At 40.2% G+C, this 26,370-nt stretch overlaps 1 protein-coding gene across 3 annotated transcripts in view; it reads right to left on the reverse strand.

Annotated features, from left to right (window-relative positions):
- The window catches only part of BACH2 (BTB and CNC homology 1, basic leucine zipper transcription factor 2), a 370,236-nt gene that overhangs the window by 121,806 nt on the left and 222,060 nt on the right, over positions 1 to 26,370 (reverse strand). Inside the window, exon 3 of one of the 3 annotated variants that reach the window (XM_011941937.1) lies at positions 12,358 to 12,437. The exons of the other annotated variants lie outside the window; for them this stretch is intronic. Within the exon in view, the coding sequence (XP_011797327.1) occupies positions 12,358 to 12,381 (24 nt within the window). The 5' untranslated portion in view covers positions 12,382 to 12,437. The remainder of the gene's footprint in view (positions 1 to 12,357; positions 12,438 to 26,370) is intronic. 3 annotated transcript variants of the gene reach the window in all.

A 26,370-nucleotide genomic window follows, 5' to 3' on the forward strand; every position in this document is an offset into this window, starting at 1 on the left:
ATAGCAGGAGTAGGCTTGATGCTCTGATGACTCAAAAGGCCGGAGCACCTGGAGGGTACTGGCCAGAGAAAGCTGCAGAGGTAGTCAGGAAGTGAAGGGCATGCAGTTTGAGGTAGGAGTTTGGGTTTTATTCCAAGTGTTATGAGAAGCCAGAGCAGGCAAGTGATAGGATCTGATTTACACTTTAAAAGATTCCTTTGGCTTCCATATGGAAAATGGGTTGCTGTAGGGTCAGACTGGAAGCAAGAAAGCATGTTAGGAGGCTCCTGCAGCAGTCTTGGTAAGCATGATGATGGACTGAACTAGGGAAGGAGCAGAAAAGTGGTGACAAAGTGCCTGGATTTGACAGGTAGAGCTGATGGGATGTGCTAGTGGACTGGATGTAGAGTGAGAGAATGGAAAGCGTTAATGATGGCACCAAAGATTTCAGCTTCAGTGACCAGATGAATGTGGGTGTCATTTATTGAAATAGGAAACCCCAGGGGAGGATCAGGTGTGGGGGATCAGGGGAGAACCAGTGTTGGTTTTGGATATGACAACTTTGAGGAGTTGATCAGACAGCCCTGTGGAGGTAAGCAACTGAACACAGCCTAGGGTTCAGGGCAGGGCTGATTCTAGAGAGAGAAATTTGGGAGCCATTAGTATGGAGATGGTATTTAAAAGCCACAGACTGGATGAGATCACCAGGGAGTAAGCTCATGTGGGCTGAATGAATGAATAAGCAAGTTCATGCTCAGGAAGGAAACTGTTATCAGGCTGATAACATCCGACTCTACAGAGACTGGACAAAGAGACAATAAATACTGGGCTGAGAGGGCAGAGAATTAATTTTTTTCCCTGTCTACATGGCCAATCCAGACTTTTCCCTTAGATGCTCAGGAAAGCCTGCATCCTAAATTATTGAGGACAAAGCAGACCACAGGACTTTCTGGAGCAGTTTCCATTGCTTGGCTTGTGTACAAGGTGTGTCAGCCTACTTCAGGTGTCTTGGTAACTAAGCACTTTTCTTGGTGAGCATCTTATTGCAGCATGTTGTGCAGGCTGGAACCCATGAGAGTGAGTCCTTCAGGAAAGAAACGACATTAACAGATGTACACAACATGTCTCAAATTAAGAAAGACGGGGCGGGGGGGAAGATCACAAATACAACATCTGTAACACTCCGTACGTGCAACTTGTCATCTCTATTGAAGAAACAGGCAGGCAAGCTTCCACAACTAAGATAAAATAATCTTTGTCATAAATCCGAGATAAGTTGCATTGAATTTGAGGTAGTTAAGCTGTATTTCTCAAAAGTCAAAACCAAGTCAGTGGGTTCACCAAATTCTTCTGGTTACTTCAAATATCATACTACCAATACCAAAAACTTCTCAGGCCCATAAGGCTATAATCCCATGTAAAAACACTAAAAGGATGGTGATGCAAGAAGTACCCCACTGTGAAAAATTTCTTTTGCATACTTTCTAAAATTAATATTTCTTTCCAAATGCACAGGGTTTTGTCTGTCATTTATTTTGCTTTTTAATCATGAGGCACTAAAAGTTGGCACAGTTTTAAAGGTTCCAGCTTCCATGGACTTTTAAAATTTCCATTCATTCCCATAGCCTTACAGGCTTCTTTCCCCTAAAATCCATGAGGATTCTGTTCATTATCTGCTCCCCTGCTCCACTGTGATCAAAGATATTCCTCCGTATCTCTATGTAATCCTCAAAACAGGAAATAAAGACCCCAAAACGAAGTCTCAGTATCTCATGTCTTCCCCAGTGTCCCATTCATATCCGAAAGAGTGAAAGTTCTGTTTTAGAATGACTGCTGGCTGCCAATGAGAGCTCTGGATACCTTGAAGTGGATGAATGAAAACACACTCAAAGAAGAGCAAAGTTGTGTGGAAACTTGGAAACATGGAAAGATTCAGTCATTTAAGCGTTTAGGAAACATTTAGTGAGTGTCTACCACATGCCAGCCACTTTGCTAAGTGCTGGGTCACAAACACAGGCCTCTGGAGCTCATAATATAGTGGCTAACCAGACAAATGCCAACAAGGACAGATGAGACGCTTCCCAGCAATGGCAATGCCTGAACTGAATTCTGAAGGAGGAAACAAATTATCTAAGAGAAGGCACAGAGAGAGAATCAGTTAATATTTGTGGATCCCTAACTGCATTCTCCCTTGTAAGCTTGGTACTAGGTATACAAACATGAATATGGTACACCTCCTCCCCCAAAAAAGGCAAAAGACATAGTAGCTATTTTGAAATTTCAAAGGAGCTAGCTAGAAGCAGCATCCGATTTTTCTGGGTGACCCTATGGATGATATCAATAAAGAAGGTACTAAAGCAGGAGCACACTGGAGAGTTGATTCCACAGGCTCTTTCAGATGTTTTTTTCCACAGACCTACAGAGACGCTTTTGTAAAAAAGTTTATGAGCATTCAAAAATGAATGCATCAGAGCTACTAGAATTAGGTGTGTGTGTGTTTTTTTCCACTGTAATTACAAGAATAAAGGGAAGGGTGAAGTTAAACCATATTCTTACGCCCAAGCAACTAATTAACAGAGGACAAGCCCAGGCCTTGACCAATTGCTCATGTAATTTCTTTTTTTTTTTCTTTTTTGAGACAGAGTTTTACTCTTGTCACCCAGGCTGGAGTGCAATGGCGTGATCTCGGCTCACTGCAACCTCTGCCTCCGGTTTCAAGTGATTCTCCTGCCTGGGCCTCCCGAGTAGCTGGGATTACAGGCGTTTGCCATCACGCCTGGCTAATTTTTGTATTTTTAGGAGTTTCACCATGTTGGCCAGGCTAGTCTTGAACTCCTGACTTCAGGTGATTCGCCCGCCTTGGCCTTCCAAAGTATTGGGATTACAGGCTTGAGCCACTGTGCCTGGCCTGCCCATGTTATTTCTACAAACCTTTATCCTCTTGGTGCTTTAAGGAAGTTATCGGGGATGGGGGGGGGCAGAGGTGGGAGGGGCCTATAATGTAACTGTTCTGTGCCATACAGTCAGGTTCCTTTCTGGTTACTGGTGAGAAACCAGTGTCAGCTAGAGTTATACTGGCACATCCATGGTCCTGGAAAGGCCTTGGAAAGGCTGGGGCAGGCAAATGCTTCTCCACAGATCCCCTACCCCACCTCATTCACTCTCTTGGATGTAAGTGCTCTTCTGTTGACAGAACCTACACTTCATGCCCCATTTCCCCAAATCACTTCTTTCCTCTACTCATACAGTATCCTTGACAAGCTGAGCACTTTCGAGTGTTTGGAGTTTTTGAAAGCTGTGACTGTCTTACAATCACCCATTCTGACGTTCCTACGAGTATTTATATTCTGAGGGTGAGTTAAGTTAGTGGATAATTATGGAAAAGAAAGGCCTTGTCAGTGCCTCCTGTAGAGTCACACCATCAATCCCTGAGGTAAGCGGGGCCTGAGTTCTCTCCAGCATACCCCCAAACCAGAACTTGGGTTGGCACTCCACTTTATTTTCTGAAGTTATGGATCTTAGGGCTGGCAAACACAATCCAAGACAATTGATTCTCAAAGGTCTCAAATCATCTGGTATCTAAAGGCTCAGCTAGGGGCTCCCCTGAAAGTCTCTCGGTAAATCTCTCCTTAGTATTAAAGATTTCAAATAAAACCTGAAGCAAACAGAGCACCTGTCTAGACGATAAGTGGCCTGACTCATATTCCATTCTATTACTGACTTGTGACAACTAGAAATTCAGTCATAGCTTACCTGTGGCATATTCCATGAAGTGGGTATAATAACCGAGATTAGTTTCAGGTTTAGGTCTTTCTATTTGTATTTTATTTATTTATTTAGAGACAGGGTCTCACTCTGTTGCACAGACTGGTATGCAGTGGTGTGATCATAGTTCACTGCAGCCTTGAATTCCTGAGCTCAAGGAATCCTCTTGCCTCAGCCGCCTGAGTAGCTAGAACTACAGGTGTGCACAACCATGTGCAGCTAATTTTTGTGTTTTTCATAGAGACAAGGTCTCACTATATTGCCCAGGCTGGTCTTGAACTCTTGGCCTCAAGCAATCCTCCTCCCTCGGTCTCCCTTGGGCCTAAGCCTTCATGCTGCCATGGCATGTCATCACATGGTATTTCATGCTTGTTCCAACCAGGAACCAGGGCAAAGGAAAGGTCTCTGGTGTCAATGTAATACGAAACTTTGTGCTCATTTGCCATTGTGGCAGTTCCTAGGAAAGATCCTAAGAACTTCTGGGCAAAAGGCTGAAGACATATAATGGTTTCTTGGGAATTGAGGGTTGAGGTAAACATTTCTAAAATGTGCAAAAAAGTTAATTTTGAAAATCTGCTGCTCATTTGTTATAACTTCAGAGTTTCAATTTTAATTATTTTAAAAATTCCCTCTAACAAGCACACTTTCTGAATGACTACTGCCTCATCATTTGGCAGCCAACTCTTGAAACCTTGGCACTCTGAGCAATAATTATGAGTATGTCTTAATGTGCATCCATTGAGTTAGTTTGCCTGGGAAGAAGCTGAAGGATATAAGTTACATTTTTGGCTGTAACACTCACTAGCTCTTTAGATTTATAACAGCTCTTGCTTACCTTCAGATGCTTTTTCTGTAAAGAGGGGTAAACAGAACCCAACTTGCAGGGTTCTAGTGAGGTCTGTGTTAATGTAAGCAAAATGGGGAACTCAAAAGTTCCTTTTGTTGTGATACGGAGGATCCAGAGTAAGCAAAAAATAGTTAGTTGCAGCTATGAGGCCATCTGATGAGAAATGATGAAAAATCAGCTCTACATGCACCACCTCAATCTGATCCAATCATTCCATAAACATTTATTGAGTGCTTAGATACCAAGTTATTATTTTAAGTTTTGTAGACACAGTTACTATATTTAACAGGACAGATAAGGTCCCTACATTCTCAGGTCTTATATGCTAGCTGGGAAAACCAGATAATAAACGTGTGTAAGTAAACAATAAACTATCAAGTAGCGATAAGTGTTATAAAAACAAAATAGGGTGCTATGATAGGAAGTCACTGGGTGACTACGGATGACAGACCTCTCTGAGGTCATGACATTTAAACTGAGATCTCAATGACGTGAAGGAGAGAGCCACAGGAGGGCCTCTGGCAATGAATCTCTGTGTGGTCTGTGGAACCCCTGGGAATCCCGAGACCCTTTCAGAAAGCCAATGAAGTCAATTCTGTTTTCATGGTCATACTAAGATGCTATATGCCTTTTTCATAGTGTTGACATGAGCACTGCTGGTGCAAACGTAATGGTGGGTAAAAATGCTGGCATCTCAGTATGAAACAAAGCAGTGGCACCAAACTATCAGTTCTTCACTACCATATACTCACCATAGAACAGGGTGCCAGTTTCACTTATAAAGAAACTTGATCAAGCAGTAAAAATTATTATTTGTACTAAATCTCAACATATAACATTTTAACACTCTGTGTGACAAAACAAGATGTGCACATAAAGTACTTTTGCTGCATACCAAAGTATGATTGTCATCTCAAGGAAAAGCATTTGTGGGATTAAGTGGCAAGCTGCACAAATCACTCTTTTCAGAGAACACCATTTTTACTTGAAAGAATGACTGACAAACAAAGGTTACTCAGACTTGGGTATTTGGGAGATATTTTCTTGAAATTGAACAAGGTGAGTGAGCTGTCACTTCAAGGAAAACAACTGACAGTATTTGTTGCCAATGATAAAATCTAAGCTTTCAAATAAAAATCAGATTTTTGGAAAATGTGTATTTACTACTGTGAGCTTGGCAGCTTCCCCAAATTTGAAAGGCTTTTCTGATAAGACTGATGGTAACATTAATAGGTGACTTTTTTTGAACATTAAAATAGTGTCATCATTTTGAAGATCTGTGTAAGTTGATAAAGCAACATGTTCCAATCACACAAAATCATACTCGGTAAAAGATGTGACGTGCAAGGCAGAGTAATGAATTTTAATATAATGGAGTTTGAAAAGTTTATTGATCTGGCTTTAGATTCCATATTGCAACTAACTTTTAAGAAGTTACCACTTGTCGAATTTTAATGTAATATCAAAGAAGAACATCCACAATACTTGAAAAACCTATTAAAATAACTCTATCCTTGTCCAAATACGCATATGTGTGAGGTTGAATTTTTTCATATAATGAAACCAAAATGACATATCACAAGATTGAACACTAAAAGAGATATTAGAATTTAAATGTCTTCTAGTATGCTGGACATTAAAGGAATTGGGGAAAATATAAAACAATGCTATTCTTTTCACTTTTGTTTTATCTTGAAAAACACAGTTTTTTCATAAAGATATGTTATTCATGTTAACATGTAGTGGGCTTATTATTGTGATTTTAAAATTAATAGATACTTTAAATGTTCGATTTTAATTTCTTATAAGGTAAATATAAATAGATAAAACCCAAATAAACGAAAGCTCTTTGGGGTTCTTGGTAAATTTTTTTTTTTTTTTTTTTTTTTGAGACACAGTCTTTCTCTGTCACCCAGCCTGGAGTGCAATGGCGTGATCTTGGTTCACTGCAACCTCCATCTCCTGGGTTCAGACAATTCTCTCCTGCCTCAGCCTCCCAAGTAGCTGAGATTACAGGTGCCTACTACCATGTCCAGCTAATTTTTGTAGTTTTAGTAGAAATGGGGTTTCACCATGTTGACCAGGCTGGTCTTGAACTCCTGACCTCAGGTGATCTGCCCACTTCAGCCTCCCAAAGTGCTAGGATTATAGGCATGAGCCACCATGCCCAGTGGTAATGTTTAAGAGTATAAAGGGGTTCTGAAACCAAAATTTTGAGAACAATTGACCTGAGGCAGATTAAACAATACAATTTTAGTTTATTTAGGTCTTGCATAAGTTCTGTTAGATTTGTTCTGAGGTACTTAAATTTTTGTTGTTATTATCAATAACTTTTTAAAAATTACTTTTCTGTTACTGGTGTATAAGGCAATTAATTTTTATTGATATATATTGTATATTGATCTTATATCCAGCCACTCTGCTAAACTTTCTCACTGGACTTATTCTTTTACATCAGTCTTACTATTAGTACAGGGTTGGCAAATTATGATCTGTAGACTAGATACAGTCTACTATGTTTTTAAAACAATATTTTGTAGGAACAGAGCTATATTCACCCATTTACGTATTATCTATAGCTGCTTTTGCACTACAGTGGCAGAGTTTAGTAGTAGTGAGAGAGACTATATGGCCCACAAAGCCAAAAATATTTACTTTATGCCTTTTTACAAAAAAAGGTTACCAAACCCTGTATTATGAACTCCATTCATAGAACTAACTTTCGGCTCTGTTGATACCCTATATAGTATTTAAAATTTCAATTTAATTAATTCTATTCTCATCTTTATTCATCCTTCGTCATTCATCTTTTTTTTAACCTTCTCAAAGTTAGCTTCTTAATTTTCACTTTTTCCTTTTCCAGTAACAAACCTGCATGTTCAGCACATGTATCCCTGAACTTAAAAGTAAAATAAAAAATAAAAATAAAAAAATATATGAGACTATAAATTTTCCTCCAAGTACAACTTTTACTGTATCCCACAAGTTTTGATACATCATATTTTCATTATCATTCAATTCTAAGTATTTTAAATTTTCCATTATTACACCTTTGATCAAAGAATTATTTTAAAATGTTAAAAAATTTCCACATATAAGGGGAATTTTGGGAGGTTTACGTTTTAGTTACTGAATTCTAATTTAATTGTATTGTGATCAGATAATGTGGTCATTATATTAATTCTTGGAAATCTGTTGAGACTTGTTTTAGGGGCGTAGTATAAGGGCAAGTTTTGTAATTCTTCCTTGTGAAGAACACATATATTCTAATTGATGCAAGATTCTATGAATCAAACTATTTAGTTGTACTGCTTCAATTTTATATACCTTTACTAATTATTTGTTATGTGCTTGACCACACTTGGAGAAATGTGAAATTTCTCTATAGTTTTATTAATTTTTGTTTTACGTTTTGATGCTATATAGAAATGTTATACCTTTCCAATGAATTAAAACCTTATCAATATGTAGTGCTCTATCTTGATTAATGTTTTATGTCTTAAAGTCTTCTATCTATCTATCTATCTATCTACCATCTATTTATTTATTTATTTTTGAGAGACAGGGTCTTTCTCTGTCACCCAGGCTGGATGGAGTTCAGTGGCATGATCTTGGCTCACTGCAACCTCCGCCTCCTGGGTTCAAGCGATTCTCATGTCTCAGCCTCCTGAGTTGGGATTACAGGTGCAGGCCAGCATGCCTGGCTAATGTTTTGCATTTTTAGTAGAGACAAGGTTCTGCCATGTTGGCCAGGCTGGTCTCGCTGGCCTCAAATGATCTGCCTGCCTCGGTCTCCCAAAGTGCTGGGGTTACAGGCATGAGCCACCATACCGAGCCCTTAAAGTCTATTTTGACTGACATCAACAAAGCTACTTTAGCTCCCTTTTGACTGGTATTTGCTCGAATATGTTTTCCATCCCTTTACTTTTGATCTTTCTTTGCCTTTCTGTGTTAAAGGTATATTTTTCTAAACACTGTATAGCTGAATTGGTATTATATTTTTTAAAAAATCTTAATTTTTACTCTATTTTTTAGCCAGAAAGTTTAGGCCATTTACATATATTGTGATTGCTGATATATTTGTATTTGTTTTTATAATATTATTTTCTATTTGTCCTACTTTCCTACGCTTTATGCATTTTTTCTTTCTTTTTTTTTTTTGAACGTCAGGCTTAGAAGTTATATACTAGTTCTTTTCTTTTAGCAGTTACCCTTGAAATCCAAAATTAGTAGTTCAACCCCTTCAGAACAAAAGGACCTTATAATGCAAACTCTGATTATTTCCTTCCTCATATATAGGGACTTTTACACAGTATTTTAAACCAGCAATATTTGTTTAGATGTGCCTACATGTTTACCGATTTCTTTGCTTACCATTTCTATTTTTCAGACCTTTTGCTATCTCTTTTCTTCTTTCTGAAGTATATGTTCTTTTTTTTCTTTTAAACAGACAGGGTTGTGCTTTGTCATCCAAGCTGGAGTACAGTGGTGTGATCAGGGCTCACTGCAGTCTTCAACTCCTGTGCTCTAGTGATTCTCCCACTTCAGCTTCCTGAGTGGCTAGGACTACAGGTATACACCACCCATTTGGCTATTTACTTATTCTTGTAGAACCAGGGTCTCACTGTGTTGTGCAGACTGGTCTTAAACTGGCCTCAAGCAATCTTCCTGGCTTGACCTCCCAAAATGCTGGGATTACAAGTGTGTGTCACCATACCCAGCCTGAAGTATATTCTTTGAAGTTCCTTCAGTGTAAGTCTGCTGGTGGTAAACTCCCTTAGGTTTTGTATGTCTGAAGAAAATGTTTCACTCTCATTTTGAAGGTTATTTTTGCTGAAAACACAATTTAAGTTGAAAATTATTTTCTCTCAGAACTTTGAAAATATTTCACTGTCTCCTGGATTTAGTCATTGCTGTTGAGAAGTCTGCTGTCAGTCTAAGTATTGTGCCTTTGTGGATGTGGTCTGTTTTCCCTATGGCTTCTTTTAAGAGAGCTGTCTTCAGTGATTTACAGTCTTACTACAGTATAAAAAGTTGTGAATGCTTATTTGTCTTTTTAGATACACTGCTTCCTGTGTCTCTGTATCAGTATTTCTCATCTTATTGAAAAATTCTGAGCCACGATCTCTTTAAACATTGTCTCATCTCCATTCTGCATATTTTTGTTTCCTTTGACCCTCTAAATAGGCTTATATTAGGCTTGCTTATTCTGCCCTCCAAACTTATTAACCTCTCTTCCTTATAGTTCCATCTCTTTGTCTGTTTGTGCTCCATTGCATGAAACTATTTTAGTTTTATTTTCCAGTTCATTAATTAATCCATTACAAAAAAGCTTATCCACTAAATTTTTTGATAATTACTTTTTTATTACTGAAGGTTTTCTTTAGCTCTTTTTCAAAAGTGCCTGGTGATTGTGATAGACCACTGTTGTTCACCATTTTTGTATTCTATATTTAAGTTAATTTTTCTTTATATAAGGTAGTCTAGTTTCTTCTTATCTGATAATTCAAACATCTAAAGTCCTTGGTGAGGAAGGAGTAATCAATACATTAATGCTACTTTTGCTGATTTTCACTCATGGTGGTTTGTTTCCTTGTTTGATAATTTTTTTTGAAAGCTCAAGATTCTAATCTGTGAAAAAAACTAGAAGTCTAAATTACATTTGCTTTATCTGGAATTTAGTTGTACTACCAACCTGTGCTATTTTATCTCCCTTCTAGAATCCCAGGCTTAAACTGGGGGAGTTGCAGTACAGTCCCCATTTGCACCCCCACATGACCATCACACACAAACACAAGTGATGGGTAAGTCTGCCTTTTCTGGCTTGATTACTGTGGACATATATGCACTTAGCTACTTGTATTTTTTTATTACATATTTTCATTACTTCCTAAGAGTTCTAAAATGCAACAGAGATACCCCTTGGAGTACAAAGTCTGTTATACTGGCAGAAGAGGAGGTCCTCTTTAAAAATTTTTAGAAAGTAGGAGAGTCACATCTGATTGTAGATTTTGAAGAGCTTTTTCTAGATTCTCTGTAGGAATGAACTGCAGGGAGGTAGGAATGAAAGCAGAGCCAGGTAGGAGGCTAATGTAGTAGTTTAAGTGAGAAATTGAAGCAACATGTCTGAGAGAGGTGGCAGAGGAGATAGAAAGAGGTGAAATGACTTGATATCTGATTGGGCATAAAACAGTAGGAGTTTTTGATAGTTTGGATGTGGAAGGTGAGGTATAGGATCCCTGGTTGAAGGCTGATGGTGTCATTTACTGAGATAAGAATAATTGGGAGATGGACAGTTTCCAGTGTTTGTGTAGGTTAGGGCCTGGGTAGAAATTAAGAGTTCTGTTTTGGATATGTTAAGTTTGAAATGATTATCAAACATCCAAGTAGACATGTCAACTACCCTGTTGCACATATAAGTCCGATATTTAGGGAAGAGAGCTGTGCTCAAGATATAAATTGGGGAGTTGTTGCCATAAAGGTTTGGAAGCAGAGGAGATAACAAGTGAGAGGGCAGAGAGAAAACATAGGGACAGCCTGAGCCCCAGGGCACATCAATTCAGAAACTAACAGAGAAGGAGACAGCAGCGGTGACTGAGAAGGAAAAAAAAAAAATCCAAGAGAGGAGCTGTCAGGGAGGCTCAGAGAAAAGTGGGTCCCAGGAAGAAGGGAGTGATTGACTGTGCTGGAAGCTATTGAGAAGCTGAGGAAGATGAGGCGACAAGGTGGTAACTGGTAGCTTTGATCTGAACAGTTCTGGTGAAGCAGTGGTGTCAGAGACTTTAATGGAGTGTGTCAAGGATAACAGGAGATGAGTCTAGATAATACCTGTAGACAAGAAGTTCAAAGTGTTTTGTGTGAAAGGGAGCAGTAAAGTGTAGCAGAAGCTAAAGGAGAATGTGACATAAGGAAGTTTTTTCCTGGGGAAATAATAAAGATTTTTTATGCCAACGGGAAAAATTTAGTGCAAACGTAAAAACTGATCATGCAGGAAAGAAAGGGAATATTTTCAGGGAAAATATTCTTCAAAAGATTAAGCACCCGTAAGTCTTTAAGAGGTGATGTGAAACATGTGTGTGGTGTGAGTCATCCATATGACCTACAAGACAGAAGGGCTAGGACACCTATATTACATAAGGACTTGGGGGCTGAGTAATCTTTATTTGCCAAGTTCTCATGAAGTCTACTCCACCTTACCTTCAAATTTACCCATTTCACAGCAGCTAGAGGTAGAAGCTATAGAACATATCTGATAATTATGGTCCGAAAGTTGTTTGGGTAGTTATAAAAGTACATGATTAACTCAATATACAGCTAAAGGGGTCTTACAAAATTTCCTAGTTTGGTCTCTATCCACTTTAGTAACTGAATCCTAAAGGTCTTAGAATGGACACCTCACTATCCCTTGGGAATTACTTCTAGGATGCTGTCACCATGCAATGTGTCTAGCACAAATAGCAATTCTGTGATTAATGGTCATAGGATATAGCTGAACTGTAATTTTCTTCACCCAAAGACCTTTATGTATTAGAAATTTACTTTTTCTTCCCTAAGCCAAACAACCTCTTTCTCTTGATTTTCCTTTACAGATCTTATTTTGTATTATTTGGCTAGTCTTCTTGACTCTTTCCCTTCTCTCCAACTGTTTTTTTTCCCCCTAAAGTGTAGTGACCAGCAATTAACAAACTACTCAAATAAAGTCTGAGTAATCCTGAGAGCAGTGTGGGTATTTCAACACGTCTCCCTTAGACAGATGAAAGGCTGACCTGGCTCTGCCAAGACTTGAACATATTCCAGTTCCTGCTGATCTGGGAAGTCTCTTCCACTTGCGTTTTTCTTCTTTTACCTGGCAATTTGAATAAAATGAAAATACAACCAGATGTATACGGAAAAGAGTTTTCAGTGTACCTGTTCTTTAAAACCAGCTTGAGCTTTATGTAAAAGTCAAAATGTGCACATACTAATTCCTTCTAAAATGTAACAAATATCTAAATATACCAATAAAATGTTTTGTCTCTCAACTGCATATTCCACAAAGTATTTCTTAAAGTCCAAAAGCAAGTATTCAGATGAGGTAATTAATTAAGTGAAGTGTTGGGTTTGGAAAGCCTTCTACTATTTTGAGGCTAATGATGGTTGAGAAACTCCTATGGGGGTGTGTGTGTGACAGAGATTCTGCCTGCTAATTACTTCTCAAGAAAAATCTAAGCATCCAACAATCATTCTAATTTTTCCTAAGCAGCATGAAATGTCACATCACATTACATTATGTTATGCCAAGTAACAGGATGTTCTTGGGGTAACATGACAAAACAATGCAGCTGGGAAAAACAAATTGAAAGGTCAAGTGATGTGCATATAGTTTTGGGTAGGTAGTACTATAAAAAGAAAGAAAAAGGTGCACACTGATAATAAGAGGTGACTTACAGGTTTTGATACCCACAGGTGATTTTAGGAAGGCAGCTTTGTTTTAACCGTAAGATTTATGCTATAAGCTTTGGCTCCTTTTTTTTTTTAATTAATTAATTTTTTTATTATACTTTAAGTTCTAGGGTACATGTGCATAACGTGCAGGTTTGTTACATATGTATACTTGTGCCATGTTGGTGTGCTGCACCCATCAACTCGTCCGCACCCATGAACTCGTCAGCACCCATCAACTCGTCATTTACACCAGGTATAACTCCCAATGCAATCCTTCCCCCTTCCCCCCTCCCCGTGATAGGCCCTGGTGTGTGATGTTCCCCTTCCCGAGTCCAAGTGATCTCATTGTTCAGTTTCCACCTATGAGTGAGAACATGCGGTGTTTGGTTTTCTGTTCTTGCGATACTTTGCTGAGAATGATGGTTTCCAGCTGCATCTTTTACTTATATTTGTTTCACTCTGAAAAAGCACTGGAGCCCTTTTGAACTTCAATTTTTTCCTCTGGAAAATGGGAATACTACTACCCACCCTACCTCTTTCATATGGCTGTTGTGAGATTCTAATGCCTGGTATATTTAGGTGTTTTATAAATGTCTAATTGGATACCGATAGATATCTGAACTGGATTTAATATTCTGTATGTCACAGATTCCAGTCTGTACATTTTTCACTTAATGGTGTTTCAGAAGGAAGGATATATCTTATTGCTGGTGGCTTATATTTTAATTAATTTTTTTTTCTTTCTTGGTGGTACATAATATATTTAAACCAATGGCCTCTTAGAAATATACCTAATGTAAATGATGAGTTAATGGGTGCAGCACACCAACATGGCACATGTATACGTATGTAACAAACCTGCACGTTGTGCACAAGTACCCTAGAACTTAAAGTATAATAATTAAAAAAAAAAAAGAAATATGGCAAATAAAAGAGTTGGGAAATGGCAAAAGCACTATGCAAGTATCAGTTATTTATTCAGAAAACGAGATTTTACCAAAAGTATCCTTTATGCAAGGCATTCAGAAGGAAATGAAAATGAGTAAGACTGGGTCCTTAATCTCAAGAAGAGTGCAATGCATGAAATGGATGACTCAGGATAACTCAAATGCCAACAGAATGTGATACGTGCCATTTCAGTAGCATTCCCAACTTGGTACCCTGTGAATGCAGAAGAGGAAATAACTTTTAGTAGGGTCAACCAGGGAAGCAGCATGGAGGAGGTGGCATCTGGCCCGGCCTTGACAGATGCATAGTATCGTAACAGGCACATATGGGAAGGGGAGATACCCTATGCAGAGAGGACAAGTGAGGCATGGACACAGGATGCACAGTGAATATTCTGAGGAATATGGTCCAGACAAGAAGCAGTCCAGACAAGAAGGAGCGTGGGGACTGTGATGGGCTGCTGGCTGTAGGATATTAGAGGTCTGGGCTCAATTTGGTGAATGCATTAGGCTCCTGAGCAAGGAGCAGCCTGATAAAAGTGGGGCATTAGGAGCATGTGCAGGGGGACTGGTTAAGAAGAGGCTGGAAGCAGGGGCATCCTAAAGCAGGCCTTGTGCAGGCTTGAAAAGTCCAGCTAATGAGTGGGTAGTGAGGGTAGAAAGGAAATGACAAATGGATGGTAGAGCCATAGTTAAATGCTAAAGATCCTTAACAAGAATCCTAGAGAGAAAGCCCATTTCACAACTGGACAGAAAGGATGCACTGAATTGATATCTGACTGTGTGCTCCTTGAGGATGAGAACTGCATGCTTTGTACATTGTTGTATCCCAGCATGGTACATGGTACTTATACAATACATGGTACATGTACTTGTACATAACTTGGTACATGGTACATGTACTTATACGATAACTTGGTACATGGTACATGGTACTTATACAATACAATCCCAGCATGGTACATGGTACTTACACAATACTGGTACATGGTACTTATACAATAACTATTTAATATATTCCCTTCCTCCAAAAATTCTATTTATATTTTTAATTCAATTCAGCAAGCATGTACCTATCACGTGCTCGATGCCAGACACTGGGGTTGGGAAGAATGGGCTGATGTGGTGGACTGTTTTTCAAATGGTTACAATAATTCCTTCCTTACAGAGTCTTGGGCAGCTCCTCCAAAACCGACTCGGGGCATAGCCATAGGACTTGCTTTTATCAAAGGCATAACAGAAAAGATGAGGTAAGCAGAAACTTAAAAAAAAAAAAGTCTGCACATTGATAAAGTAATGTGTTCCAGTCCAGACAGGTTTAATATGAAATCCTTGAGGCATGTCCAGCAGGCAGTTTGGTATAAAGCAGTAGGTCCTGCTGCCTTTTTTTTTTGACTCCTGAGGCCACCATATAAAGAATTCCAGGCTAGCCTGCTGGAGGATGAGAGAGCATGTGGAACAGAGATGAGTCATCTCAGGTGAGGCCTCCCCAGACCAACCATCCTAGAATGGCGGGGGGGGGTTAACAACCTTTTTCTTAAAGGACCAGCAGTAAATACTGTAGGCTTGTGGGCCATATGATCATACCCATTCCAACTACTCAGCTCTGCTGTTGTAGTGCGGAAGCAGCCATAGATGATATGGGAGTGGCTGTATTCCAATAAAACCCTATTTACAAAAACAGGTGGCAGGTCTGTGGGCTATGGTTTGCCTACCTCTATCCCAGATTATTCAGCCCCAGTCTGAGCCAGTCCAAACCAGAAGAACTGCCCAGCCAATTCACAGAATCGTGAGAAATAATAAATGTTTGTGGTTTTAAGCCACTAAATTTGGAAGCGTTGTTACACAGCTAATGCTAACTGATGAAGCTGGTATAAAACACATAAAGCATACACCTTGTTTGAAGGCACTTAAAATCCACTTGTGGAAGCAGGACATGTGTGGGAAACGTTTAAATAACCATAGAAGGCAGTATGTGACTAAATGTCAAAATGAATGTTGCAGGAGAATTAGAATTATAAGGATTTATAAAAGGGAAAAATTAGTTTGGACACACAAAAAACTTGGGCAGCATCATAAAGAATGGGTAGAATATGACAGTTCCCTAAACATTCCTGTTTCTTTTTCACTATCTTTCTTTATGCTGCCTACTTTCATGTCTACGTAACCCAGTAAACTGGGCGCCTTCTGAGGGCAGATCTTATTTTCTATTTTCTAGGTTCCCAGAGTCCAGTGCAGTGCTTGGTTCACAGCCAGGCTCAACATATACTTACTAAAGAAACCAATAAGCCCACAGCTGGAGAGGAGAAAGAGCATGTCTGTGGAAAAATCAAACCTAATGATCAAAGAACACTGCATTCGTGTGGTGCATTCGAGAGAGGCGACCAGTGGCTCAGGGAGAGGAATGAGATTAGGGTAAGTAGAAGCTATAGCTGGCCAAGTGACTCTGGGTCATGGGTTGGGGGTGATAAGGCAAAGTGAAGGACTCTGACTTTCAGGGAGTTAAAGCCATATGTTACTGGAATATGTCACCTAGTTGATATTTATGAAGATGAGTTTGGTGGCAGAGGGTAGGGTGGATTCCAGGCAAGGAGAATAGTTAGGACAATTTAATAATCCAGGAACAAGAGAGCAGACTAGCCTAGGAGATGGTGGGAATACCAAGGTGTCAGGTCCTGATAAAGACCAAATAGAGCTGAGCCTGTGCTTCAGCATGAACGACAGAAGAAAATAGAGACATCTCAGGCATTCCTTCATGCCACATTTACTGGGTACAAGGTATTATTAAGTCATGTGTTCTCAGCCCATGAAGACACTCAACAGAACCAGGTTACATTTGGAACCAAGATACATAAGGTCAAGGACCCCACTTTACTCATGGAGAAACACAAGACAACCAGGAACTGTGAGTGAGGCAGCTGCTAAAGTGGACAGGGTACAAGCTTTGCTGTGACATACACAGCCTTACAGCCTGGCTCCATTCTTATTGGCTGTGTGATGTTGGACAGACCACGAACACCACTGATAATGGTATTCACCTTGCAGGCTGGTTGAGAATTATAGAAAGGGTGGGTGATGTACATAGCAGTCCCTGAATAGAGCAGGCACTCGTATGATTCACAATTACAATAAAAGCAACATGTAATAGGGAACACATGAATGGTATAATTTGAGTGTTGTAATAGGGCAGGGAAAGAAAAATAACTTTTGGCTGGGACAGTCACTTTGGATTTGAGAGTGAGAATAGCATGTGGTCTGGTGGCAAAAAATGAGGATGATTTTGACAAGTAGGGGAAAGGGGAAGGTCGTTCCAGGAAAAGAAAACGTTCTGTGGAAGGGAACAGAGATGAAAGACGTAGCCGCTCTTGTGGAGTGTGGTGGAATTTAGGTTGGCTGTTGCAAGGTGGAAGGTGAGGCTGGGAAGCAGGTTAGGGTCAGACAGCAGGGTGGCTTGAATGCCAGGGAGAGGAGCTGGGATGTTACGCAGTAAGTAGTGAGGTGCTGCTGAAGGATCCTGAGTGGGTCAGTGACGCGATCAAACCCCAGGTGGCACTGCGAGTGTTGTGGAGGCAGGAGACACTCATGCAAGGAGGGCACAAACAAGGTCAGGCATGCCCCTTCCAGGGAATGGCCAGAGCCATGGCAGGAGAGGGCATGTGAGAGAGGATGCAGAGGACGAACTGGCCACATTAGGGAACAGTGAAGGTGGGGAGGGAGAGGGTGGAGCTGAAGTTCACTATGAAATGAGAACACAGACTGACTGGTTGAGTCACTGGTTCATTCAGTTAAGCTGCCATTGAGCTCTGTTTGTTACGTGTTCAACACTTCCAAATGGTGGTAATCGGCTGTGCACAAGACATGGTTGCTTCTCCCCAGGCCAGGGGGTGTCACCAGACACACACGTTCTTTCAATGGAGGGAGATAATAGACTATGCATGCAGTGTGGTCACAGTGTATTTACCATTGTAGCTAATCCCCAGAGTATATCACAGGACTTGACATATACTAGATGCTCAATAAATGTTTATTGAACTTATTCATTCACTCAACAAATATTTATTAAGCACCCAATCCATTTTGGGCATAGTTCTAAGCACTGGGGATACATCAATGACTATAACAAATATTTCTGAGGTTCCTTGAGATCTCTGTGCATTCAGTTTACACCCAAAGCATAAACAAAATCACTGTACTTATTCTAATTATGTTGTAGAACTAAAGTCAGCATTTCTTGGTATTCAAAAAATGCTTGGTATTTTTTTCCTTCAGAGTTAAAAGATACTTATTTGGAAAAGTACCAAACATCCCATTTGGAATTAAGTTCAGAACTTTTAAAAAATTGTGGAATTAATTTTGAGATTGAAATTAAACATGACATGGTATAGAATATATTCACTCAAGCAACCATTTAGGAAGACCTAACTTGTAAGCTCATCTCAGGCACCACTGAGTATACCAGTGATGAATCAGAAAGTCCCTGTCCTCAAAGATCCTATGACATAACAATAAGGATAAAATAAAGACAAACACATTGCACAGTAACACAATGCTAGGATGCCCAAATATGTCTTGCTTTTTCTTTTCTCCTTATCCTGCTTAAGAGGCTAGTTAGCCTCCACCAGCTATGCCCTTACTCTCTGCTTTACCTAGCCAATAAACTGGCACCTGTCACTTGCTGTCTACATCACAGCTGTTTGTGAATGTCTTAGGTCCTCTGCTAGATGGTGAACTCTGAGGGTGGGGTCTGGCTTTATTCAACTCTGCAGAGGCAGTGTGGGGGATACTAAAGATAGGAACAAAGTATTGTGGAAACTCAGAGGAGTGAAACTTGAAAACTCAAGTATCTTTGCATTGGTTTATGAAAAAAGAGCAAATGTAAACGTTTACTTGTGTGCAAGACAAAGGTCCAGATCATTTTCAAGAAGAAAACTGCTTCTTTTTTAAAAGATGTTACAAGTTTCCTTTAAACAGAGTTTGGCAGCTGACGAAACCATGGACAGCAAATGACCTCGAGTGTTATGTGAGATTTTAGAAACAAATAAATGTACTGTGAAAAATAAAGCTAATGTCTTTATATTTTACAATAGAAGTCCTTACATAGCACCTTAGTTTTCAAAGTGCTTTTGCATATGTCTCTTCTCATGTGAATGTCAGGACAATGCCGGGGTGTACACAAGGTAAGCATTTCTCTTCCTGTACCTCCCATGGAGACGCTGAGGCCCAGGGCTGCCGGTGAGTCACGAGCTGACCCAAGAGGCAAGAGCCACGCTCTTTCCTGTAGTCGGTGGCTCCCAGAGAAACACCATGCTCCGAGCTGACCCAAGAGGCAAGAGCCACGCTCTTTCCCATAGTCAGTGGCTCCCAGAGAAACACCATGCTCCCAGCTGACCCAAGAGGCAAGAGCCATGCTCTTTCCTGTAGTCAGTGGCTCCCAGAGAAACACCATGCTCCATAAGAGGTGGGGAGAAACAGTTTTTTTTTGTTGTTCTTGTTGTTTGTTTCCTTGGAAAGGAAGAAATTCAGCTTTCTGACCTAAAAATTAGAAATGACTGGAGTGGTAAAGTTATTCTGCTAAGTAAAAAACAACATAGCTAAGTGGGAGAAAAACCAGAAGAAATTCAACATGTTCTAAGGGATGCACCTGGAGAGTGTGTGGCTTCCGTTCTGACTTTTATATGGATGAGGATAATTAGCATCGCTTTCCTGTAAACTGTATTCAAATTTCCACAAGCAGCAATGCTCCCCTGGATTCGCGCTGTCATCATTAAATCACACTTACAGCATGTACCAGTTTACACCCCGGCACTTAGTAAAATACAATTTCCTTTCTTCCTTTGATTATTTTTCCTTCCTTCCTTCTTTCCTTCCCTCTGTCTTTCTGCTTTTACTGTTACTCACACATTTACTGAACTAGATCTCATGAGGATTCCTGGGCATCCAGAGATGAATGAGCCACAGTTCCTGATGCTCGAGTCACAGACTAGGATGGGAGGAAGCCTGAAGGCGGGATCCTATCACTCACTTCAGTGTGTGCCCCACAGTCCGCTGCTAGGTCTGAGACAAGGACTTGGTTCCTGAACACTGAGTGGATGGATGGAAGGATGGATGAGATGCCTGTATCCGGATGGCAGTGTTCCAATTTCTGACTCAGTAAAACAGCTGAAATTTCTCCTCCCCTTCCCGTTGCTTTTTCTGTTTCAGCAACCCCCTTTCAATGAGAGAGGATGTGAACAAGAGAATCAAATTGGCATTCTGAAGCTCTTTATTTAAAGGCACGTATTTAGCAATTTGCTATGTCTGAGTTAATATATGGGTTAAGTTCCCTGTGAATGACACTCTCCTAACTTTAGCAACGTCATAAAGACAATCAGTTGCTGTGTGTCTGGCAAGTTAATGACTACAAGCCCAAGGGATGCAAGAATGGGAAAATGTTAATGTAAAAAAAAAAAAGACTTTAAGCAAATGCAGAGGAAAATGGAAAAGGACTCACCACTCTCTCCCCAAAATGCTGCACATAACATCTTGTTTTGAACAAAAAAGTTACTGAGAATATTATTTTAAACTTTGTGCTCATTAGAACAATCCTTTACAGAATGCAGACAAGACGGCGATTAGGGAAATTAGCGGGAGATAAGGAAGAAAAGAGTATTAGGAAAAGATGGAAGCAGAAGAGGAAGGAAGAAGAAAAAGCAGAGAAGAAGGCTCCATGTTAAGGTGACAGGGAAGCAGGAGAGGAATGTGAGCATGAGGTCAGGTACCCGGGCAGGTGAAAGAGAACCTTCCGAGAACCTGACTGGCAGAGGTGGGTGAGAAAGGACACTCCTCTCCTGTCTTCCTCAGCTCCAGAGGGTGGAGGCTGACAACACGATCATCTACTCTGTGGCAGGTACTCTGCTGGGGACTTTTATGTATAACATTTTATTTACTCATCCAGTTCAAAGCCACCTGCAAGGAAGGAAATTATGTCCATTGTACTGGTGACAAAACTGAGTTTAGAGGTTGTCGGTCGAGGAGAAGGGGCTCTGGACAAGCAACCACCTACAGACAGCACATTGCCATCCACAAAGGACTCCTTCATCTTCCTTAAACCTCAGGCAATTCTGTGAAGTGAACAATATCATTTCCATTTTGCATGGCAAGAAATGCAGGCTTTGAGGGAGCCACTCGCACAGCTAGCAAGAGACCAGGAAGCACATGGACTGGGACTTGATCCAATGCTCCTTCTGTTTCACTGAACAGCCTCCTTGAGGAAGTAGCTGGCTCCCTTCTTTTCACCCCATCCCCAGCTTTATCCTGTAGCCTGTGGCCAGATGACTGCTGAGTACCAGGCCAAGCAGACCCAGCACGGTGGTTGCAGTTGATGTCCCAAGATCATCCTGACTGTGATTCTGCATGGAGTGAGGACTCTGATTCTTGAAAATACTAGGGTTGTCTGGTTTGTGCTCCTGCACAGTGCAGCAGTCTTGTCTACAGCAGCCCCCCGCAAATGTGGCCCAAAAAGACAATGACCCTCATTCTAGTAACAGGGGGTTAACTGTTACTAAATGAAGCCACAGGTTTCACTGTGGGCTAGCTGTATCTGGATTTTGAGCCCAAATCTCTTTCTCTATAATTTCTTTTAGTTCTGCGTTTTCTAGAATAACAAATGTCTTTCACATATCTAAATGCAGTTTTTGTGTCTTTCCTTGTTTTTCTCTTCTCCGGGTTAACCTTTCTCTGTTCCTTCAACCACTGGTTACAAGACAGTCTCTGACACCCTCTCCATTCCTGATGCCGTGTTTACAGAGCACTCAAGTTTGTTTATTTTCCTTTTCTTTCCTTTTTTTTTGTGGGGGGGGAGTCAGAGTCTTGCTCTGTCACCCACGCTGAAGTGCAATGGCATGATCATAGCTCACTGCAGCCTCCAACTCCTGGTCTCAAGCAATCCCACTGCCTTGGCCTCCCAAAGCACTGGAATTGCAGGCATGACCCACCACGTCCAGTTCATGTTCCTTTTCAAATGTACTGGTATAATACTCTTAATGTGATCTAAGTACTGCAGAGTCTAATGAAATCATGACTCTTCCTTCTGTGGGCATGAGACCTCTTTTGTCCCAGTTAGGATAATGTTAACTTTTTCAGTAGCTACTTTGTGGAGGAGAAAGCTAAGTCACCAAGGTCTCGCAGTACAGCATAATAAATTCTGTGAAGGAGGCAGCCAGTGGGCTATGGCATCACAGAGAAGGGGCAGCAAATTTTGCCAGAAAGGAGCAAAGAAGCCTTCTTGGAGATGACACTTGAAGAACAACTCAAAGTGAGAGTAAACCAGGTGGAGAGAGTAGAAGGTCTTTCCAGGTGGATGGAAAAGATTTTGCAAAGATGAGCTGGTGAGAGAGAACATGGCAGTACAGCCCTTTCTTCCCCATTGTTTTTCTTTTCAATTCCTTTCTTCAACCTTTCTCTGACTTAGCTTCACTTTTGGATGTTCTTTTCAGTTAAGGCTTGGGAAGACCCTTGCATAAGACAGGGGTTGGGGCACCGATCCCCCACGCAGTCGAAAAGCTAGGTATCACTTTTGACTCTTCCAAAACTTAACTAATAGCCAGCTGTTGGCTGGAAGCCTCAGTGATAACATAAATAGTCCATTAACACATACTTTGTATGTTATATGTATTATATACCTACAATAAAGTAAGCTGGAAAAAACAAAATGTTATTAAGAAAATCATAAGAGAAAGTACATTTACTAAGTGAAAGTGGATCATCACAAAGGGCTTCATCTCCACTGTATTCACATTGAGCAGACTGAGGAGGAGGAGGAAGAGGGGTTGGTCTTGCTGTCTCAGGGGTGGCAGAGGCAGAAGAGGTGGAGGAGGTGGAAGGGAGGCAGAAGAGGCAGGTACACCCAGTGTAACTTTTATTGAGAAAAAAATCCACGTATAAGTGGACCCATGTACTTCAAACTTGTGTTGTTTAAGGGTTAATTGTACTATGTTCTCCTGTTTTAAGAAGCATCTGTTGCATGCAGTTGAAGGTTCTTTAACTTGTTTACTGTATAAGTATTAAGTGAGCATTAAATAGCCAAAGCACTGGCGGTGTTACTGTAATAAGTAGTTTTGGGGCCTGCTCTCCGTTTTGGAGGCTGCACCTCTACTTGAGTGAACTATTTGATTAGGGTGGAAAAGCAAATGGTACCCTAAGTATCAAAAGATAGCCAAAGGTCACTCAGGGCCATGGGCTGGACCACAGTGCTCCAGGGTCTTTGCCCCGTTATGAGCTGACCTGTTTTTCTCTCTAATGCCTCCGGTCAGCAGTGTTGAAATGAGACATTTTAGGGTTTCCAAACTGTTTCTAAGACTGTTAGTCACAAACTCTTATCAAGCAGTTTTCTCCAGTTAGATAGCAGACAGGCTCAGAGTCTCACCTTTGCAGGTCAAAGCTCGAGAAACCGTCCATATGATAATTCACACATCTGTTATTTCTTTTACCTGTCCCTTCTCTGCCTTTAGCTTCTCAGTCATCCAACCCCGCCTCTGTGAAAAGTGCACAATGACTCAAGGCTTTTCTTAGACCTCTGACAGGTGAACAAAGAAAAACACCTTTCACAAATCCATCTTATCAAAGGATAGAAGAAGAGAGAACAGAGCCTTTAGTAAAGAACCCTAAACATCCCACCAGAAAGTCCCAAACAACCCTGAAAAGTGAGAATAAAACTACCAAAAGCTGACAGAGGGTAACAAGCATTATTTCCAACCCACACTTGTCCTTCTAAAAAAAACCAACCCGCTACTGAAAAAAACCCTGAAATGTATGAAATCTAACATCGTTAACATATTTCCTGTCCTCACATAGCTTATAAAAATGTTTCTGAGCTTTTCCCTGGCTCATTTACAACGATGAGAAGGAGCAAAAAGGAAATGCAACAGATGGTACTGAGGGAGGAGGTACAACCATCCTCGCTTGCAGTCATCCATCTTCACAGTAAGTCATCCCCGCTTGGGCGAGGTTTCAAACGTTTTTCAGATGTACCAATGGCGTATTCTTGCTCAAGAACAATGAAGATGAGGCTCCTTTAAAAAGCTTCAGGTTAGAAGGCATGTTTACTACTGTCTATTTTTGTTGCTTCTAAAAGAGATCACCTCAGCTTTCCCTCTGAACCTCCCAAACTGACTCCGCGAGAATCTAATCTGGTACTGATTTAGAGCTGACAGGTGGTACATGCATAATTAAAGATGACCTAACACAGAATGCTCTCATTCCTGGCATATTATCAGACACTTAAGCAAAGCAATTATCAGTAGGCAATCTTTTCTGTCAACAGAGATCGAGATGAAACATTTCTTCAATTAAGAGAATTCTGCAAAGATGCTGTACATATCCATCTGCAAATACTTGAAAACCTTTAGAGGTGAATACTAAGTCAGCTCAATGAAACACCTTTGGCCAGTTAACACATGCTCTCCTCTCCTCCCACTTTTCCTGGAAGGTCACATCTCAAACATCAAAATCGGAACCATTTTAAGGTGCCGCCAGACACCCTGACGTGAGCTGACAAGGAAATCTTCGCATTTTTCTGCCTTGCTGAGGTTTGCAAATATAACAAGTTTTCCTTAAAGGTTTAACGCAAAAAAGGATAGGGTTCACCTTAAAGCAAATTCAATTAAAATTTCCCTTCAAAGCAGGATTATTCCCTCCCCATGCTCCACCCATGTCAAAAGTATTTAGAGAATTATTATCAAGCCTTAAAACTTTGTCTTGAATCTAAGTGATTTAAAGGATTTTTTTCTTCCATTTTGAAGAAATCAATATTATTCAAAGAAAAAAGGGACTTGACAAAAACGGAGGAATTTCCCATTTCAGGGGAAGGAGGGAAGAGGTGCTGCATTTCCTGATAGAGTACTGTGCTTTTTATAAATTACAGTGCATGCACTTTGTAAAAAGGAATGCATTTAAGCTTTCCTTAGAACAGAAATTGCTTTAATGTTATAGCGAGACAAGTGATTTTCTTTTCTTTTTTAAAAGGGTAGTTTATAAGTTAATGGTTTTTTGAAGCCCATGTAAAAATTGCCTTCCACAAGACAGAGAACTTCACAATGTTTGTGGTGCATATTTTGCCACATTTCACAAGAGGTCTTATTGTTTAAATTCTTATATCCTTATGTCATATGTGAACAAATGACTTTATTGTTCATTTGAACATGTCTTTATAGGATCTCTGGTGGTAGAGCTAGTGTTGTTGTTTGCATGTTTTCCCCTCAACAAGCCAGAACAAAAGTCTCTTTTTCTGAAGCACTGGGAACTCAGGGACCATGGCAGTGTGGCAGTAGTTGTCAGCTGGAAACACCATAATGATAATGTAAGTGAAGTGCTCACATTAAGGGGTTGACTTCTGACAAGTCAAGGTCTATAGAAAAGTTTCTGCTACAGCAGACATTATGGTAATGCAAAACAGAAGTACTTAATAGAATAATTAAGAATCATCCAGTACACTATTACTGCAGTAGGACTCAATTCCTTTCAAGATATGCTTTCCTTGGAAGAGACTCCATTCAGAATGTTAGGGAAAAAATATCAGTAGCCTTTGGGGAGAACATATTCAGATGGGAGGTGGAAGTGATGGCGGGATCATTAATGGGAGATTCAGTAGGACTCAAAGCTCAAGTTCATTATATTTCTTAGAACTAAGAATAGCTTCTGAATGAGTACTCACAATTCTCCACAGACCTATTTCTCCTAAGGAGCTCCCCCTTTCTCTCTTTCCAATTTTAATCTAAGAAAAAGAATAGAATACAGACAGACATGGGTAGGTAAGCAGGAACAAAGGAGCATCTACAGAATGGAAGAGAATCTAAGCTAGTTCCATTTTAGATGCTGTTAAATCCCTTTGACTAGGATTCAATTTAGAACAACTCAAAAGATACAGTTTGATAGCATGCTGCATCAAGAGGACAGGAAAAAGAAAGAAGTCACATGTGTAATGTTGTGGCAAACAACAAAATGTGATTTCCCAGTGGATGTCATGGACAAAAAGAACATTTAAGATATAAGGCACATACTACCATTAAAGTAAACAGAATACAAAAGGGAAAGATTCCAGTGAGTTTATGTAGGGAGAGACCCTCACTTCTCACACAGCTCAGAGTCCCTGACTTTTGTAGGACTTCAGTGAATAAAGCAAAGTCTGTAAGCACAGCCTTTCTATGCTGAGGATGATATATGGCACAAAAACATTTTACATGATGCCTTTTACACTTAGATATTATTTTAGAATCATAAACTAAAAGCATTTTTAAGGTGGAGGTACCCTGCATAAAATAGAAGTATCTTATTGTTAACCAAGGTATCTCCTGTCCACACTCAAACCTGGCTTTCCAAGTATGTTGGCTTTACTATTTTATGATTGGATGAATAAAATAAGACTGTAACTAT

This window comes from Colobus angolensis, unplaced genomic scaffold, assembly GCF_000951035.1.
Source record: "Colobus angolensis palliatus isolate OR3802 unplaced genomic scaffold, Cang.pa_1.0 Scaffold203, whole genome shotgun sequence".
Lineage (NCBI taxonomy): Eukaryota > Metazoa > Chordata > Mammalia > Primates > Cercopithecidae > Colobus > Colobus angolensis.